Consider the following 22,096-nt stretch of genomic DNA (forward strand, 5'->3'; position numbering starts at 1 on the left):
AGGCTGACCACCCGATCCTGTTAGTCGCCTTTTACGACAAGCATAATCGCATTTTAGGGCAAGCATGGGTTGCTGAAGACCTATACTACCGTGGATCTTCACGTGTCTCCCGAACTCAGTAGTATGCCAGGTATATGATGGCTATAAAAAATCGAATCTAGACCAGACAACCCAGCTTTTTGGTTTATCATGCTCATTATTCCACGCAAATGGGATACGATTACATGAAATCAACCAAGTCAGCGAGAATGACCGCCCGACCTACGTAATTCCATTGCCTCCTGGGGACCGACCATTTGATATCCTGGGTTGGGTTAGGGGTCCTGGGATTTTATCGAAAAAATGTCCCCAACAATTCTTGAAAGCAATAATTATGCTTAGAATGTTGAAAAAAAAAATTGCATTTTTTTAAGGTGTTTTTCTTAAAAAGAAGGCCAGTCTGATATAAATACCGCAAACTACATTTAAAACAAACACGCTTATAACGAACTGACGGATATAACGAAGTGTTTTGATCCCGTCCATTTGCTGTTAGAGTATATTTGCTGTATATATGCTTATAACGAACTACGGTTATAATGAACTAAACTTAGTGGTCCCTTTGAGTTTGTTATAACCGTAGTTTACTGTAATAAGTAATATCAGGTAATGTAGCTATTGCTGAAAAATATCTAATCTTGATACAAAATCCCATATGGCTTCATAAATCAACCAGCCTTATTGTTGTTTACACACCACTTGTCAAAACAGACATTGTAATGGGTAATATCTTAAATTATTAGGAATTAATTTTGACAGATTGGAAAATATGGCTGATGATAATTACAAAAATGTCACTAGATGCCGATTTATAGCGCTAGCTAACTGAGATACCATGCCGCAGTTTAACATGAATAACCCATTCAGACACAGTGTGCTGACTCCGAGCCGACAAACAAACTTACGCGTTCCATTAAGCTGTCATGGATGTGGTTCGAATCCTCGTGCATGCATCGCCCCGATTATGTTTTTAGGTTTGAAGAACCATACCCATGCTCTAGGGCTTCACCAAGGTGGGAAGCGTCTCAGATTTCTACGCGAATGTGTGTTGTTGTTTTTTTCTTGTTTTTTTTTTTGTTTTTTTTTTGTTGAATTTTGTTTGTTTTGGGGGTGGGGGTAAATATCCTATATTAAGAAGAAACATTATTTCTAGCGAGCTAATACATAGTGTTTCAATTCTGTGCTCGAAAATCTCTTCCCATGTCTCACATCATTACTTAACATTGTACGTTTTCCTGGAATGTGCGCATTAATAAAGATTACGCCAGAAGATAAGTGATGTGTTTCTTAGGCGTAACTACATATATGAAAGTTACCCAAACTTGTAAAATGCCAAGCGACGTCACAGTTAGACACTAATGTCCAGGATAGTGGACTATTCTATGGATAATGACAGCAATTATCCCAATAGTTTCTCAGTTTCCCGATGGTTTATTCTGACTCGATCATCGAATGACACATTCGTCACCACTCGCCCCTCCTGCAAGAGGACTCGTCCCCCTATCGATGAATGATTTTGTGCAAAAATACAACAAACCATTCAGAATGCAAGTACGACTTCAAGTACAATTGTAACTATTGAAAAGGTTCACACAGTAAATATATCTAGTGAAGAAGTGTCTTCAATACGATTCGCAGACTTGATACCGGATATTGTTCGTGGCTTCTTGCTAAACATACTATGGGGAACAAGGTAAAAAGTTTGCTCAAAAGTGAGGATAGTTTTCTTTGAACTCCGCAGGAGGGCATTCCACTGTCCCAGCACAGGCCTGTGTGTAGTTGACAGTTGGTGATTAATTGTTACCAGATGGCGTTATATGCTGGGGTAGCAGACGACACACCATTGTAAGATGCATTGAAAAAAACAACTCCACGCTTACTTGTAAGCATAGGGGCAAAACATTCTATTATCACTGTATCAAGTCTTTGTAACCATTTAAAATTCAGATATTTTTAATAATACAATTTTTATAATACATACTAAATATAAATTTGTGCATGCTGTAATACCCTGTAAAATAGAGTAGAGAGTCCATTGGAAAGACGATTCACCTTAAAATTGTCACATATGCAACCACATTTCAGTTCAATGCATGCACATGTTTTGTTTTCTGAAAAATGAGGATATACTTTCCTGCTTTTGATTTCATAGGAGTTAGAGCAACAGTTGATGTCACAATTTTGAAGACAGCAAATGATGGTTTTCAATCGAACTTCCATCAGCCAACACCACATCGTGGAATTCTAAGTATACAGTCTTGTTTTCTCTTTTTTTTGCTGATTAACGTTTACATTTCAAAGGCAGGGAAAGTTGCATTAATGTCATAACGCATTTTAGGCCAGAGCTACCAGGCTAAGATTGTATGTCACAGGGAGAAAATGGACACAGCAGTGTGGGCTCGAAGTGGAGTGACTTGACTACAATAATTATTAACAACAAACAAAGAAACACAAATCTAAATGAAATGAAATTGACAAAGAGGAACAAGCTTTAAGGCAGCACATCTCTTTATTCCATGCGATCTATCGAGAAACACGGTTGGTTTGATCAGTTACTTTTGATGAAGTTGATAATGTCTGGGTGTCTGAGGTCGACACCGAGGGACGGGAAACTGGCGGAGCAGCTGGGATAGTTGATAAGGGACTGAATAATCCATTTGCCTTGTACCAAACAGCTGACCATGGCCCCCTCGTCTCCCTGTAAAGTAAGGACTTCTATGAGTGGGGTGTCACCCTGGAAAGTGGCTTAGTTCAAATGTGCCTCTGTTCACCAAGCAGGGAATGGTATGTGAGGTGGATGTAAAAACCTTCTAACGCCCCTGGGCAGCTTGGGTTGTATACTCCCAAGGGAGTTGAGAATGAAAAGTGGAATGCAAACGGATCCACTGGTCGGGGGTGAAATAAAACCGCATTTAAGCAGATACTAGTACCTGGATACCTGCGGTATATAAATGTATAGTTTTTAAAAAAATGAGACATAACCATCGCATAATTCCTAAATATCAAATGATCATTCTACCATACATTTGGAAAATACCCAATTCTCATTGCTCGCGCAGAGGTTTCAAATAACAATAACCTTCTGTGATTGAAACGCCCGCATCATCATGGAAGAACTGTTTTCCTGCAATCTTGACGGTAGGAAATTTCAATTCATTATGTAGAATTAAACCTTGAAAAGCTCGCTTCATTTCTTTTTTATGTGTGTTTTCTAACCCCGCACTAAGCAATAATCCAGTTTTATGACAACGGCCTTGCATTGAGCCTGGATCAGACAATCCAGTAATTGACATTGTGAGCAAGGATCCACAACGATCCAGAAACAAACAGTAAGTTCCTCCTCCCCTACACGCATGCACGGTGATTAAATGGTCCTGAATAATACTCACGCAAGAGAAGACATACCTGACATGGCACCTGTGTAGGGATATCTGGCACTAGGCAGACTGTGTTTTCAGGTGGGCTGTAGTTTTTCACATGTGTGTAGACGGCATTACAAACCGTAGGATTGAGACTCCTGCCCTTGGTCACTCGCAGTCGACGGGAGAGAGACAGCGTCACCTCTGAAACCATGTGTATATTGACCTGAATGATACGACACCAGGTGTCTGTCAAAACATTTGAAATGTTAATTTGCACACAGTCATGCCAGTAAACTCAAATATACAGACGACCATAAATAATCGAGTCTAGACCAGACAATCCCGCGAATGACATCAGGAGCATTGATCTATGCAGTGATAGTTATGTCGTGATATCAGTTTAGTATGACATCGCTGTTAGTCTGATCCAGATTCTATTATTTACAGAATATTTCTTACTGTGTCGTTTAACAACAAACAAACGAAATTGATAGATATTCTTATAAAAATTTGACCTACTACTGTATATTCCCCATCCAGCAAAGGTACACGTCTCCATGGTGGCGTCTTCACATTGGTTATCCCGTGGTGCAGGGAGGCAGGCGGGAAGGACACATCTGTTGAAGACTACGTCTTCCGCTAGATGTAGAACTGCGATATCGTTATCTGGAACATTGGAAAAAGGTGGTGAGTGAGTGAGTGAGTTTTGTCGAACTGCTTTTTTAACAGTATCTCACGGTTGTCAGCGTAATGTAGGGGGCAGGTGGGATATTGTGGGATGGGGAGGGGGTGACACTCGAGTTGATGAACTAGACTAGACTAAACACAGATCAGCCGTCTCCGTTGATCGTGGCTAAGGTGTGACTCGCGAAGGATCATAATCAGGGCCTATCTTGGATCTGCGCATGATGGCATGACTAAGGGAGGCAACTCTTCGCAGCGAATTGAAGCGTTTTAGACTACATCGATGTCCCCTAAATGCACTGCGGCAAGAATATTCCACACTGAAGCATATTTGTTATCAAGTGATAATAGTGGTGCATATATTGATGTGCAAAATGCAAAAATGTTATTTATAATGTAACGTAAGTGAGTATGCTTGGTGTAGTGCCGCTTCGAAACGTATCACGGTGTTACCTTGGTGTGGGTGGTGAGTGACGCATGTGGTCGGCGTTAACCACTTTGGTCAAACCCAAGAGCACGGTTATGGTGCTGTAAATGATCTTAATCAATATGAATCTGGGGTTCGAACCTGCGATCATAGAATTCTGGCACAGGTAGCACAGCTCCTTAGACGACTGGGCCACCAGTACCCCATGCGATAATTAGATATGGTCACCCGGGATCCTGAGCTTCATAAGGTAATTAGATATAGGCCCTTAAAAGTAACGTTTTACTGATAAAGGAAGACCATATTTTAATGTGCTGATCAGGGTTGCATAAAAACATAAAGATAAATGTCTACCACCATTAATTGAAAACACTGAAAGTCCAATGATTAAGTCAACGTAAAATCTAAACATATTCCACTGGTTTACATTTATCCTTAGCGTTACCTGGAAGATGTCCTTTAATTACCTTTCCCTGCATAAAGTGGATGGATGACGGTTTTGTTGACCTTAACAACCACTTCAAAGTTGTTCCCATTCAGGGCTTCGTTGTCTAACAGCAGGTTGTTCTCACCAACAATAACAGAGTGTGGGACGTACCTGGGAGTGAAATCAGTATCGAAGCACTGTAATTTGCGCAACCTGGAGAATGTTTTTGGTGTGGTTTCTTATTAATTTATTGATTTTAAAACACATGGATAATAATGTCATTCGTAAGAACGATGGATAAGATACATATTATAAGTCGTAATAACATATAACATGAAGAATTTTATACAGATCTTCTGGGGAATCATATTGATGACTATTAAAACAAAATTGTTATGTATTTGGTGTCGCAATACAATTTGTATCACAAAATCACTCAAATGAACAACACTTCTGTTATCAGTGACACTATATGGTTCTAAGGCTAAGGTCATACAGATGGATATATAATAAATAGAAAATTTGTCTTTTCATGTCATTTGTCTTGTGGTAGAGGGTTCGCACGGTGAGCAGAAGGTCGGGGGGTTCGATCCCCGGCTGCGTTATACCAAAAGACGTTAAAAGATTGACAATGTACTTGTTGCTACCCTGCCTGGCGCTCGGCATTAAGGGGCTAAAACAAGGACTGGTTGGCTCAGAGGCAGTAAAATGCCACTCAGTAACAAGAAAACTCAAATATTCTCCATTTATTGTACGTTCGTGAAGGCACTGATATAACCAAACCGAAAATATTTCTTCAGACTTTGAAAAGTGGTATTTCTTTGAAAAGAAGACGTACTTCAACACTATGGTTGCCTTGTGATGCAGGGTTCACCTTTACCTGGAGGCACAAGAGGCGGTTGTGATCACCCTCCTCTTCCCGATGAGAGCCCCCGTACACCTGTGTGCAGGGATGTCGCCAGGCCCGAGCCTCACAGACACCATCCACGGCCACTCACACAGTCCAGCGATGGGGGCATTCAGGATGCGTGATGTTACTGGCAGGGCAGCTTTGCCGCATTGTTCTAGTGGAATGAAAGTGTGACTAGAAACATCGATTTTAGAATACGTTCTGGTGGAATGAGAAGGTGCAAGAAAAAGTGCAAAGGCCGATTGTGAATGAACTCAATTCTTAATTGCTGCATTTCAATTGACCATAAACAAAAGACATACAGACATACCATCGACTGCAATTTCCGTACCTGGAAAGGACAGAAAAAACGGTTGCAAGGAACAATTGCAATCATGGTATCAAAACAAACTGGACAAGAAAAGCTCAAGCGGGTTCAATGAGGTTCAACGTAGGTTCGTAAACACATGCTCGTGATGTAGTCGGAAATGTATAATCGGCTTTTCATCTATTATTTTAAAAAAACACATGTTTCAGAGGCTTTAAACTATATAGACAAGAAAAGCTCAATGTTGGTACAGTGGGGTTTAACGTTGGTTAAATAAACAACATATGTTATAGAGGTGACGAATAATAAGCCTAATTTGCTTATTCAGTACTACTGCCAAACCCGCCGCGATTCGCTGTGTTGAGTTGCGTCCCTTGGGCACGCCAGAAACCTATGATTATGGGTTCGAATCCCAATTCGTTTCTAGGTTGTCAGCATCATACCCGTGGTCGTGGGTTTCACCGAAGTGAAAAACGTCTTAGACCTGCATCACTTCGGGCTTTCCTCCCACATTAAGCTGACACGCCTTGATATAACTGGAATAATGTTGAAAGCGGCGTTAAACCCAACTCACTCACTCACTCACTACTGCCAAACCAATGTTAGTATCGGGCATTAATTGATTGATTAAGTGTTTGTGTTTTTAGTACCGTACTCAGCAATATTCCAGCTATATGGCCCGGGTCACCGGCGCGAGCTGACCACCAGACTACACAAACCTGTTAACTTAAAACAAGCAGTCTTTGTCGCCCTGACGGACACCCACCTCTCTCCTACCGACACACACGCACACACGCACGCACACACACACACACACACACACACACACACACACACACACACACACACACACACACGCACGCACGCACGCACGCACGCACGCACGCACGCACACACACACACACACACACACACCTAATATGTGCCACTACTATCGTAACCCTTTACTGGCTGAGTGTTCATCTTGATCTTAATGTCTAAAACAAAACCTTACGTTTCAATATGAACAAAACCCGATTGGTGGAACTTACATGTTATATTCTGTATTTCCCCTTTGACAATACCCAATGCACTGAAGTCAGTAGCTGAAAATACGAAGTTGTTGTTGGATGCTATTGCTCGGAGCTCCTCCATATCAACACCACTTCCAACGCCAATAGAAATGACCTTGATGCCTGCTTGGTGCAACAAACTTCCTTCTGAAGCCGTCTGAGCCTTGTTCGACGATCGACCATCTGTGATTACGATGACTACCTGCGTCACACCGATGCGAGCCCCATTAACGGATAGAAAACTGTTTTTTCGGACAAAGGAGAGTGCACTCGCTGTGTTCGTTCCACCACCGCTGTAACTCACAGCTTCAATTGCCTTCAACACAACAGAAGACGTTAAAGACGATATATCACCTGCAATGGACTGTTTTAACGAAACTGAGAGAGATAGGTTCTGAACGAGGTTCCCCAAAGTCAGGAGGATATTCACACGAATAGGTTGTATTCTTCTGGTGACAATTAAATAATGATGTCTTTGGGTGACTACGCCTGGACGAGTACGATAGTTTTGCTTGTAAAACTTATGACGCCTGGCCTTGATTGATTATTGTTTGTTTGTTGTTTTATGCCGCACTCAGCAATATTCCAGCTGTAGGACGGCGCTCTGTTAATAATCGAGTCTGGACCAGACAATTCAGTGTTTGACACCATTGGCCTCGATCTGTGCATTTGACATGCATCAGCTAAGCCGGTTGACCGGACCACACGACCCTGTGAGTCGCCTCTTACGAGAACCATTGTTTGCTGAAGACCAATTCTAACCCGGGCATTCACGGGGTGTATCAGGCATTAACATTATGACCTGAATATTGGGCGGTGAGTGCAAGCTACTCACGGTCTAGTGACCGTAGCTCTTCCCCCTCTCCTAACTGTCCGGAGTTAAGTTACGCTTTTGGTCGAGTACCTTGCAATTTTGGGAAGTTTAGAATTTCCTCGCTCAGTCGAAGCGATTTTACTCTATGAAGCAATGTTATGAAGGCGTTCTCGTCTATGTTGATAATCTAAGAGACTTAGTTTAGGGATATGCCCCCAGTGCTCATTTCTCCCTAGCCGAAGTTTTCACTCATTAGAGTGTTCCTTTAATTAAGTCGCATGTGTTAATTGGTCACAGTCGGTCTAATTGTCTGTCCATGTATCTTTTGATATTTTTTGCAGATAAAACCGAATGGTCGTCCCCTAGTTCATTCTTCTGACAAGCACCGGAGAGATAGGGGTCCCAAGTACCTTCATAAATAATACTATGAAAGAAAGTATTATGAATAACAGCGGTTTAAATGCACCCCACATGCAGTTTAAAATGCATTAAGCATATTAAAAATGAGTAAAATATTACCGTAATAAGATCAGTACGGCTGTCATGTTGATCAAGGTTGAATTGATTTGTTACACTTGTGGAGAAAACGACCACAGAAAAGCGCACAGCGGAGGGACCCACAGGAAACCCTTGGACGAAGTCGGACACAAAGGACACTTCAGTGGCAAAATTCGCTGTACCCACACTTCCGGAGGAGTCCAACACGAACACAATATCAGCACGAGCCGAGGTACTGCATTCTATAATATCAAACATGATATCATCATGAGCCGAGATACTGCATTCTATAATATCAAACATGATATCATCATGAGCCGAGGTACTGCTGTCTACAATATCAAACACGCTGTCATCATGATTCAAAGTATAGCATTCTACAATGACAAACATGATATCACCATGAGCCGAGTTACAATACCAAATTCGATATCATCATGAGCCGAGGTACAATACCAAACTGGATATCATCATGAGCCGAGGCACAATGCCAAAATCGATATCATCATAAGCCGAGGTACTACATTCTATAATATTAAACTCAATATCATCATGAGTCGAGGTACTGCATCTGCAATATCATATCCTAGCCGATAAACGCGATAAACACAAGCCGAGCATCGTACAATATCAAAACTCGTTTTTGAAAGAAATGTTTTGTGTGTGGCCAACGTCTTCATATGCCAAGACGTATACGATACCAAAATTGACATATTACTTGCCCAATTAGTTCTATATCTTTTAGGGACCATTCCTCACAAACATTTGGTTCAAGGTCAGGAGCACACACTATACGGACAAAATTGCCAAATATTATGTTCGACTATATTGCGTGGGCTTGCTTCAACACTTTGTAACATAGAACTTCCTTTAACCCTTCTTAAATCGTTTATACCAGTTTTCTAATTCCAATTTGATTTAGTGTCTACAGTCTACAGTTGGAAAGAACTTTGTCTGAAAATATTTGTTCTCTAATACCCCGGTAACATGCACAACATTTACTAACGTAAGTAATTTTGCACATATGTAATTATACATACGATGCGTTCACATAAAAAGCTTCTCAGGTGTGTAAATAAATTATGTAAATTGTGTAAGGCACACATATTCGTCAGTCTGTTCACGACTTTCAACACAAAACAGGTTGTTTTCCAATCTAAGTTGAATGAGAAGAGAGTTACTTCACCGAAAATGTTCGCGTGAAGCAACATGTGTTTGATTTGAAACTTAAAGAAAACACCGTCCGCCCAACTCTGTATATACGCATAAAAGTTGGCAACTGTTGCAATTTCATTAAATCAGATCTTAGTTCTCGCTATCGCTAAACAAAGTTCCTATTACGGGTCACATCAGAACGACCTTTCATCCGATCAATCAAAGCGTCGCTTACCAGATCATGAAAGTGACGGTCGGAATGTGTTTTCTCATCATGCAACCTCGAAAACGTTAACATGGGGTATTCCGAACGACAGTTACGGCCCGTACGACTGATTCCATCAAAATTAGCATCTATCTCTCGCTTCCGTGGGATAAATATTTAAACGGAGGAGGCGTTGCACAGTGCGTGGGAAGCACTGCCATACAATATCAACCATATATTAGACATTCCGGAATGTTCGTTTGTTAAGTTTTCAAAATTTTAATCGAGAACTGTGCCAACATATTTTCAAGCGTAGTCTGAAATGGAAGTCGCCAGGTTGAAACACGTGCCGTAAAGCTCGAGAAAGCTGCTTTCTTATTGGCTGACTTTTTGTCCGTCATTTCAGTGGTCCGTCGAAGTTCGCGAAAGGTCGTTCTGACGTGACCCGTAATGGGATGTCCTCATATCTTTGTTTAGCGGCAGCGAGAACTTAGATCTTATTCTAATGAGATTGGCAACTGTTGACAATTTGTTTGGTGTTGGAAAAAGAACAGATATTAATTAGATTATCCTCTTACGTTAACATAAACGTTCACATTGATTGCAACATACACACAGTGCAAATTTACATTTACATTCACACCTGCTCCAGACATGATGCAAATTTGCTCCTGGAATAGAAGCGCATGTGAACGGGGTATTAGTCTCAGCGGAACTTACCAGTTGCACCCTGTCCGCTTGAAGACCCGGCTACCAGCGCCATGAGGAATAGGGTACCTAACATGCTGACCAAACAACCACAAACAGCAATTAGACTCTTACAAAAAAATCACATCTGTTACCGAGATATGTTATATGAAGATCTGATTAACCCTCACATGGAAGCCTCAAGATAACCTTTCGTACAGCCAATCAGCGTCGAGGTTTCTATTTGCTCGTTAAGAACAAATGAAGCATTTATGCTGTTGTGGATGTTTTATGCACCGTGTACTCACTGAACGTCCGGGTTCTATGTTGGTTTTTACTAAGATCTAAATTTGCGAATCAGGTTACAAAGAAATGAAGACATCTGATTGGCTCAACAACCCACACATCCTTCATTTTGATCGGGCGATCAAAGTTCTTTCAGGTTTATCTGAAGCAACCTCTTGTGGAGTGTTTTTCAGATCAGTAAACAGTCTGATTGAAATGAGATTTCTCGGCGCACTTCAGAATGTTATATCACAAGTTTGATGATTAAGTCAATAATAAACAATGAGAGGTCTTTGCACGTCTCAACAAACAGTGTTTTTGTTGAAACATGCACTCCCTCTATCCGTAGTTGAACATGTCATAATTTTAGCCTGTCGGAGATGAAGAGCAATAACCTGTGCTAGAACACTTTTACGACCCAAAGCCAGTTCTATTTTTGTTGTACTTGAAGTGATTGGATAATAATAAAAAAACAATATTAATAACAATAATAATATACATTTTACATAAGATTCCACACCATGTATGCATGTCACATACACTGGGATCACTGTGGATTTCAATGACATCATCATCTCCCTGGGGAGTATACAACCCAAGTAAAACTCTAGATGGTCACACGACCAGCTCATCCTACCGGGTTCCCATTCGCTGCTTGATGAAGGCAATTGACGAAGGCCGTTTTTACACTTATTAATCTGTGCTTAACATAATTTAGGATGAGCCTTTGATTTGATTTGATCTGTAGAGAACGCAAGAGGAACAGTGATTTTAGCTTAACGACTGCCGCCAGGTTGCATGGTGTCACGTGATAAACATGTGCACATTGCTAGTTCCAATATGGTATTGTCATACAGACGAGCCAGACGAGGTTCCACTGGTCTGAGACGGCATGCCGAATGGAGACTTACTATTACTAACAAAATTGTTCAATTGTTTACATACATACCCATGGCCACCGTATCACCTGAAATGTAAAATGCAATTTATTTGGTAATGTTGATTTTATATCTTGGCCTCAGGATTTAACCAAAATAGCATTGTTCCCTTGCTTAACTTTCTGAATATCCAAAAAAAATGTGCTGTGAAAAAAACAACATTTTAGCCCGCCCCATGAATATCAACGGGGACCTCCCAAAGTAGGTTGGTAGCACTTTTAAAACACACGATTAATTTATTATAGGCCAACATAGCTGACCACCCGATCCTGTTAGTCGCCTTTTACGACAAGCATAATCGCATTTTAGGGCAAGCATGGGTTGCTGAAGACCTATTCTACCCTAGATCTTCACGGGTCTCCCGAACTCAGTAGTATGCCAGGTATATGATGGCTATAAAAAATCGAATCTAGACCAGACAACCCAGCTTTTTGGTTTATCATGCTCAACATTCCACGCAAATGGGATACGATTACATGAAATCAACCAAGTCAGCGAGAATGACCGCCCGACCTACGTAATTCCATTGCCTCCTGGGGACCGACCATTTGATATCCTGGGTTGGGTTAGGGGTCCTGGGATTTTATCGAAAAAATGTCCCCAACAATTCTTGAAAGCAATAATTATGCTTAGAATGTTGAAAAAAATATTGCATTTTTGTAAGGTGTTTTTTCTTAAAAAGAAGGCCAGTCTGATATAAATACCGTAAACTACATTTAAAACAAACACGCTTATAACGAACTGACGGATATAACGAAGTGTTTTGATCCCGTCCATTTGCTGTTAGAGTATATTTGCTGTATATATGCTTATAACGAACTACGGTTATAATGAACTAAACTTAGTGGTCCCTTTAAGTTTGTTTTAATCGTAGTTTACTGTAATAAGTAATATCAGGAAATGTAGCTATCGCTGTGTGTGAGTGTGTGTGTGTTATCACGCGAATGTGTTTTTCTTTTTTGGGGGTGTTGTTTTTTTGTTTGTTTGTTGTTGTTGTTGTTTTTTTGGGGGGGTAAATATCCTATATTAGGAAGAAACATTATATTTAGCGAGCTAATACATAGTGTTTCAATTCTGTGCTCGAAAAATCTCTTCCCATGTCTCACATCATTACTTAACATTGTACGTTTTCCTGGAATGTGCGCATTAATAAAGATTACGCCAGAAGATAAGTGATGTGTTTCTTAGACAGTGGCGTAACTATATTAAAGTTACCCAAACTTGTAAAATGCCAAGCGACGTCACAGTTAGACACTAATGTCCAGGAAAGTGGACTATTCTATGGATAATGACAGCAATTATCCCAATAGTTTCTCAGTTTCCCGATGGTTTATTCTGACTCGATCATCGAATGACACATTCGTCACCACTCGCCCCTTTCCTGCAAGAGGACTCGTCCCCCTATCGATGAATGATTTTGTGCGAAAATACGACAAACCATTCAGAATGCACGTACGACTTCAAGTACATATGTCAAAGGATCCCTAAGGAATTATTTTTGATTTTACATATGTGTGGCATCTAAAAATATACCCTAGATACAGTTAAATCTGTTTAATCATACTGTATAAATAAAGTCCCGATGTGTCTTAAATAGCATCTGGAATATAAATGACATTTGGGAAATATACGTGAATCATTACGCAACGAGTTGACAATTCTGTTAACTATACCCGTTAATTTAAATTTGCGCTTGGACGGAACCCAATAAGTATTAAGCAACTAAAACTGAGAAAAAAGTCTGAAGAAAACAATATAGGGAGTAATTTAACTCTAGTATCTACCTTCAACCCTAATCATGAAAAGACATTATCCATGGTTCACCGATACCTGCCTATTATGAATCAAAGGACTAAAATGCAGAAGATATTGAGCAAATACAAAATTATCAACAGCCAAAGACAACTCAAACATCTTAGAAAGATTTTGACAAGTTCTAAATTTGATTCTGTTGTCAACACTCCACAAGTTTCTAAGTGCGGTGAAAAACGTTGCCTAACTTGCAGCAATATAATTGAAGGTTGTTCAGTCCAAATTACAAAGGATATAGAGGTTATGACGCGAGTGTGTTTGAGGATGGTAAATATCCTGCATTAGGAATAAACATTATATTTAGCGAGCCTTGGCGAGGATATTTACAAGATATTTACCATCCCCAAACACACATGCTTGATAACCTCTTATCATATAATGTCATTCTTTAATTCTGTGCTTCAAAATCGCTTTCCCTCTCTCACAAACATTACCGAAACATTGCGAGTTTTCCTGGAATGCGCGCATTAATACTTATTACGTTACAGGGTAAGTGATGTGTCAGTCGGACAGTGACAGTAGCCAATATAGTTCCAACTGAAATCTGTTTCTTATACAGTGGCGAAGCAACATATACGCAAAACAACAGTTGTTTTTAATTGCCTTTCGCCGCAATCCATCGGTCTGTCCGCTAGAGTAACTGCCCTTTGTCAAAGGGAAGCTACTCTAACCCTCGTCTATGAGACGTCACGGCCACGATCAGACGTTGTTGACAGTCGGTCTGTCCTGTCATTACGTTAAGAAGTGTAGTCAGATGTACACACAGCGACAAAACGAAACAAGGTAACAATTCAAACATAGTTCGGCCCAATCCAACTATTTTAATATGTGGAGAAGGTTTTAAGCCGCAGAGGTCTACAAGCACAGATATGGCTACTGATCCCGCTTGGCTAGGCCTCGTGCCCTTGCAAAATTGTTTCAAAATTTACATCTCCAAAGTTGCCAATACTTTTAAAATGCCTTAGCTACGTCACAGTTAGACACTGATTCTCGGTATATTAGACTGTTCTTTTGATAATGATAGCAATTATCCCTGTAGTTTATCCAGATTCCCGATGGTTAGTTCTGACTCGATCGCCGAATGACGAGGGCGACGCCATGTTTGTTTATAAACAGTGAAAGTAGTCCTACTTGACCTTTGATATTTGCATCTCTATCCGCATATGACCCCAACGGATATCGTTTTTATCCGTTGGCTTTATCCTGCCGAGAAACCTACCCATTATATGATAAACTAAATTTACTGTAAAACAAAATATGACTTGTGATACTAGAAATGTTATTTACTTGATTGTTTGTAGTGGATGCAATGAAAAGTATATCGGAAAGACAGAACTAAAATTAAAAAGAAGAATGAATCTTCACCGTTCACAAAAAAAGCAGCCACACAACCGCACGATTCCACTCAGTGAACATTTAGAAGCATGTGGAAACGGCAACTTTTTAGTTTTCCCGCTGTATAAGCTAAATTTTGATCATGAACCTACATTGTTTCAAAAAGAGCAACATTTCATTCATAAATACGCGCTTAAGTTAAATGTAAAGGCGTGAGTTATTTGTCCATTGTCACCTTGGTATTGTGACGTCATAGTATCCTAAATGTTATGACGTCACGTAACTATATGTTACTACTTCATGTCCGTTATTCAGTTATGGCCTGATGAGACTCGTACGTGGTACGAGTTGAAAGCGCTAGCCTATTGAAACTGTGTTCAATCTTACTCCACTTATTTAATTATTACTATATTATGCCTGAGAGTTAGAACTTAACTGTGATATAGATAGATAGATAGATAGATAGATAGATAGATAGATAGATAGATAGATAGATGTTCGGATACATGTAATGGACAGTCATGGTGTTAAAAGTTTACAGAAGAGAGCGAAGTTTTTATTTATCTAAAAACTCACAATGAGATAAATTATAAAATATTATTATTACTCTGTACTTTAAGTATCGCGTTTCTTTCCTTAAATTTCTATTTTGATCATTTTATTCTTCGGTTGTTTTCTTACCCTGTCCAATGTGCTTTGGTCGTTGTATGTGTTGAGGTTGAACTCTTTTCTTACAGAACTTGAAAATGAGACGAGAAACTGCACAAGATCCCGACCGACTGTAAACCCACGAACGAAGTCGGCGACGAATTCTAACGACACATTAAAGTCACTGCTACCTATGCTGTTGGAGGCATCCATCAGAAACACAATATCACCCTGCACAGTGGTGATGCATATTGTCTGGTTTTCTGAAAATATATAATTATTCACGACATTTTAAAATATGTCCATGTATTTGTCATGATATGTTGCTGACACCGTAAAGTATGTATTGTCTTGTTATCTGAAAAAAAAGTTATTCCTGACATGTATTTGTCATGATAATAGCGTAACTAGCACCATAACGTATGTGTTTTATGGTTACCTGAAAATATACAATTATTCACATGTATTTTTCGTGATTATATACTTGTGTAACTAGCATCATAAAGCATGTGTTGTCAGGCTACCTGAACATATACAATAATTCATGATGTGTGTTTTTCGTGATAATAGTGCAACTAGCGCCATAAAGTATGTATATCCTCTTCTTGTTCTCAAGTCACTGTGCTGGTCTGATCATGCAAAAACAGATATGTGTCTTTTAGCAATTGGAAGCGACTTTGAAAATGAATGTCTTCAAATGAAACTCGGTATAAGTGATTGCCCCAACGTTCACATCCAATTGCTGATCATCTGTACCTACCTTGCTGTCCAATGGCAACACTGGCCAGACCGACCACCAGTATCAGTGTCAGTATCATCCTACCAGATATCTTTCCGCAATCAGAATGACCATTACCGGAAAGCAAGTTCATTTTATAGGAGATGCATGCAGGGTGCACACATTAGTTGTTTAGTGATGCATAATTCATGATGATGTTTAATGTTTAATACACCATAAACAGCTTATTGTTACCCTTCATAGACGGTTTCTGAGGAATATGCTCAAACTTTTCAGGAAGCTGTATTTCTATACGATACATTGAAACCAGGCAAGCTTGCATGGGTGTATCTTGTCATGTCACCTGTGATCGGAGGGACTGATAGGTTGAGAGAGTGGTTTATTTTCTAAACTACAAAAGAAGTATACACCCATGTTTGATGATGATGTATTTGATACGGGTTTCATGGGCGCTTTTACATGCATCATTGTTTTTTACCTTACGTTTGCAGTGTAACGGCTACTGTTTTAAGTCTAGTAACGCTGAAGTTGTCGTTGTCGAAACAGGTACTACAGATATGTACCCAAGGTACTTCTAGGTATACTGAAATGTACCCGCACCGGAATCTAAATACAGAACGTAAGAGCCATGCCGGCAACGTCCCCTTCAGCTCAAGGCACGTTTTGAAAACACTTGTAGTTGTTGATGTCATATCCAGTTTACAGGTGTATACCTTCTTTCAAAACGAGAAAATAAAGATAATTCCTCATTAAAAACAAACATCATTAAAACATTAACCGTCATGAAACTCAAATATCCTTCATCTTATAAAGGAGAAGTAAATATGAAGTTGTAACCATGCAACATACATGGGTACAATGTGTGAAGACAGTTATTTTGTCCCTCGCCATGATCTGAGTGCAATAGTAAAAGCATAGTAAAACAGCACTCAATCAGCAACAATTTACATGAATTCATGCGGAGTCAGGTTCGGGTTACATAAATGACTAGTTGATTGTGCATTCTAATGCATTCTAATGCATCCTCTAGAATTTTATGTGTGCATTCTTTGAGTGAGTAAGAAGTCATTCTTTGAATTGACTTATCAAACCCCAAAACGTCAACCCTTTTCTCGATTCAGCAGAATGTTAGGTGATGTTCTTCATCAGCTAGGGGTAGTAATAACTCTGATTATTGCCAGATATTAAATTATGATAATGTCAATTAAAATGGAAATGTAACCATTATTAATTATCAGTTTGTGTTCATCTTCTTGTGTCTATCCAAACTACACAGTGAAGTGATATCGATGTCAAAAATTGACTTTTTGACTTTTTATCTATACTTCAACCAATTATTGCACTCCAAGTTGATGTCAAATACTATGTAGAACAGAAAAAAACAACTATTTCGTAAAATATTACTATAACCTCTACAAAGCATTGTAGCTACGAAAATGATGATATAACTTCTCTAGAAGTTACATCTCGAATACGTATCAATATTTCATTTATAACAATGTCAAAACGGATGAATATGTATCTGCGCATTAAGCAAATAATTGGCGTATTTCCATTTATTTCCATATACATTCCCGAAAATGTTCGTTCAAATAATGTGTCCTCTATTCTTAAGCCCCAAAACTAATAATGGTTCATTAGACATGATCGATATTTTGTTACTTAATGTTATATAAATATAAGGAAATAACAAATTGATTGACTCCTGACAAACACAATCTCGAGAAAATCCAGAACTCACCCACACCCGCCAAAAACCAAATGACTTTTCCAATGTGAAAGTGTTGTGTGCTCCATTGTTCTTGCTGGTCTTCAAAAACCGTGTCACCATGACATGCACTCTTATTTGTTCAAAAACTTGTTTTATTATTTTATTGCGTTCCCAGAGACAGAATCAACAGTTATCAGGAATGCAGGTGTTGGTGCGCCGAGTTGGCCTTGAGACATTCTGACGAATTGACATATATTCTCCGGGAAAGTGGTATTGTTACTGTGAAAGAGCCTTTCACATGAGTTACCTTGTGGCGGTTTGCAGAACAGCATTGTGCGTTTTGTGTATGGGTACAATACACACAGGTCATGCTTCACAACTATATATGTGTACAAAACATAAACACCTCATGCTTCATACGTATGTATGTGTACAAAACACACGTACATCATGCTTCATACAAATGTATATGTACAAAACACACACGTCATACTTCACACGTATGTATATGTACAACACACACGTCAGGCTTCACATGTACATGAATGTATATGTACAATACACACACGTCATGCTTCACAAGTATATATGTGTACAAAACACACACGTCATACTTCACACGTATGTATATGTACAACACACACGTCAGGCTTCACATGTACATGAATGTATATGTACAATACACACACGTCATGCTTCACATATATATGTATGTGTACAATACACACATGTCATGCTTCACATATATATGTATGTGTACAATACACACACGTCATGCTTCACAAGTATGTATGTGTAAAACACACACACACGTCATGCTTCACTCTTATATATGTGTACAAAACAGACACACGTCATGCTTCACATATATATGTATGTGTACAATACACACACGTCATGCTTCACATGAATGTATGTGTACAAAACACACAGACACGTCATGCTTCACATGTATGTATGTATGTGTACAAAACACACACGTCATGATTCACAAGTATGTATGTGTAAAAAACACCCACGTCATGCTTCACAAATAAGTGAGTGTAAGTGTTTGTGTCTCTGTTTGTGTTTTGATTAACGACACAGTCATCAATATTCACCTATGAGACCGCGTCCTGTACATACGTCCTGTAAATGTCTAGGCCAGACAATATAATGGTTGATATTATGAGCATCGAACTACGCTGTCGAGGTCATTGACAAGCTGTCAACCAATGTCACAGAGTCTGGCTATCCGATCCAATAAGACGCCGCTTTCGACAAGCAAGGGTTGTGGAGGACCTACTCTAGATCTAACCCTGTATTCCCATTGGTAATCACAGGTCAATAAGTACCGTTCATGTCTATGCCTCGTACATTAAGCAATCAATAGTTTATTGTTGTACAGTTGCTGTATACGCCATTCACTGGAACCAACCATGAATCAACAGGTAATATAGGTTATATAATCCCTGGACTTACGTTATGACCATAACGACTTGAATTGGTTTCAGCGCAGCGACAGAACGCTTTAACCATCCATGGGTTAACGGTGTGCGAAAAGCTAAAACATGTCTTAATGTCAAATCATCAAGTATGCAAGAATCTTTCAATATATAAGTGTACATTACAATGTTAGTGTTAGACAAAAGAGCATCGTCTATCCCTATACATTTTGAAAGGACTATGCTTTCATACCTCATATCCGTATCCTCGCATATTTTCGACTTTTTATATTTATTCGGATAAGGATTCTTGATATTTTCTAACATTACTTCTTTAAATATTTCGAGTTGATGACAATTGTAATATTTATGAGCGTCAACTAATTTTATTTGTCTTTATTCATAATCTAGATCACTGTAACTTTATTTAGAAGTATGTGTGTATATCACGGTTGTTTGCCTAAACCTGTTCGCTGTTCGTTATGACTGAATGTATGTCGCTACGTCTGTTTGCTGATTCATGATATTTCCGGGGAAAGTTATTTTTGTCAAGAGAAAATGTATTGATGGTAACTGAATTGTGACTGCTGCCTATTCATAGTCTACGCTTTCGGAACGTTAATAGTTCTTTATGTGATGTTTCCCCGAGATATCTATCTTCGCCATACCAAGCACATGTTGATGTTGATCTCTTACTCACATATATAAGCATTGAAATACCTTTCAGTGTTAGATTTCACTGCATTTCACACAAAGACCCCTAAAAATCCGGGGGGAGAATAGGTCTTCAGCAACCCATGCTTGCCGTAAACGGCGACTATGCTTGTCGTAAGAGGTGACTAACGGGATCGGGTGGTCAGGCTCGCTGACTTGGTCGATGAATGTCATCGTATCCCAATTGCGTGGATCGATGCTCATGATGTAAATCACTGGTTTGTCTGGTCCAGACTCGATTATTTACAGACCGCCGTCATATATTAGAATATTTCTGAGTGCGGCGTTAAACAACAAATAAACAAAATCACACCAAAAAAATCAGTGTTTTGCAGAAGAATATTCGAAGAAGGAAAGTGGTGTGCCCATTAATTTGCTGGACACAATAACGGTGCCGTGAGCATATTTTGAAAATGTTCATAATTCTTAACTAGTTTTGCATTCACGAAGTCAAGATGCAACTATTGTGAATCTTTTGTGCCCACATCCAAGTGTGCATTCATTTTTTTAACTTTTCATTTTTCTTACTCGCGAATAAAAAACAAACACTGGGTGGAAATGACATTAGTACAATAGGGGGAACAAAATGTCATACAAGTCGTCTTTTGTGAAGAAGTATAGTCTCTTGTTTGACACTGCACTCGGCAGCGATGGCCTGTAAATAATCTTGTCTGGGCCAGACAATCCAGTGATTGATCTTTTGGACAAGGTCGGAGTACAATGTCGTCTATTACAGCCAAATCTAGCCCGGAATCCCCACGGAATGAAGATGTTATGTATGAATACTGTTTACATATTCAATTAAACGATAATGTACCGTACAGTGTTGTAATGTTGTTTGAAATATCAAAATATATTTATGATACTAATTATAATCAGATTAAATGGTATAACATACACATTGCCAACCATCATGATAATCAGATGATATTCCTTTTGTTAAAAGTTTCAGACTTCAGTGATATTTATTTTGAGGGATGTACGGTTTGTTTCTCTGATTTTTTTTGTTAAAATAACAATGTTTGTTTGTTTGTTGTTTAACGCCGCACTCAGCACTATTCAAGCACTATTCACATATGACGGCGGTCTGTAAATAATCGAATCTTGACCATACAATCTAGTGATTGACATCATGAGCATCGATCCACGCATTTAGGATACGATGACAAGCATCAACCAAGTCAGCGAGCCTGACCACCCGATCCCGTTAGCCGCCTCTTACGACAAGCATAGTCGCCGTTTACAGCAAGCAAGCACACTTTCTTTTCTGAAAGGAGGTGTAAAGTTTTCATGAAGTGAGTGAGTGAGTTGGGTTTAACGCCGTTTTTAACAGTATTACAGTTATATCGCTGCGTGTCAGCTGAATGTGTGAGGAAAGCCCGAAGTGATGCAGGTCTCAGACGTTTACCACTTCGGTGAAACCCACGAGCACGGGTATGGCGGTAACAAACCTAGAAACATAATCGGAGCGAAACGGGATTCGAACCCACAATCATAGGTTTTTGGCGCGCCCAAGGGACGCAACTCGGCACAGCGAATCGCGGCGCCTTAAACGATTTGGCCACCCCTCCCCTTTTCATGAAGTGTTTTTAAGATATGTATAAACGATAAAAACTTTATGACAGGTATTTGTGCCTTTGCCAAATGTAACCGTAAATGATGAAACTAGAAATATTGGAAGGAGCTTTTAAACGTCGTCTTAAGCAGTGATTAAGGGATTTGTAAATAACTGCATCTTTACTTGATTGGCTTTAGCCCCCAAAAGCCGGATTTACTGTCCTCAACACCTGAGAACTATGTTAAATCACGATATTCATTATACAAATTTAATGGTAAGACCATGGGGCACAGAGGGCACAGTGTGTAACGCGTCGCAGATTTCTGGTCGTGTGTTCGAATTGCCCAGATTCACCCTGATTATTA

The 22,096-nt window shown here is 39.4% G+C and overlaps 1 protein-coding gene across 1 annotated transcript; it reads right to left on the minus strand.

Moving 5' to 3' along the window:
- Positions 1-2,529: 2,529 nt before the first annotated feature.
- Positions 2,530-10,845, minus strand: LOC125381629 (collagen alpha-1(XII) chain-like). Its single transcript, XM_048398726.1, has 9 exons — positions 10,601-10,845; positions 8,542-8,762; positions 7,188-7,524; positions 6,160-6,180; positions 5,820-6,003; positions 4,980-5,110; positions 3,921-4,067; positions 3,445-3,602; positions 2,530-2,737 (listed from the first exon to the last, which is right to left on the minus strand). Exons 1-9 carry the CDS (start codon positions 10,662-10,664, stop codon positions 2,588-2,590), a joined length of 1,413 nt encoding a protein of 470 aa, XP_048254683.1. The 5' UTR covers positions 10,665-10,845; the 3' UTR covers positions 2,530-2,587.
- Positions 10,846-22,096: the final 11,251 nt, after the last annotated feature.

Source organism: Haliotis rufescens, unplaced genomic scaffold (assembly GCF_023055435.1).
Source record: "Haliotis rufescens isolate VD_foot unplaced genomic scaffold, xgHalRufe1.0.p SCAF_19, whole genome shotgun sequence".
Taxonomy (NCBI): domain Eukaryota; kingdom Metazoa; phylum Mollusca; class Gastropoda; order Lepetellida; family Haliotidae; genus Haliotis; species Haliotis rufescens.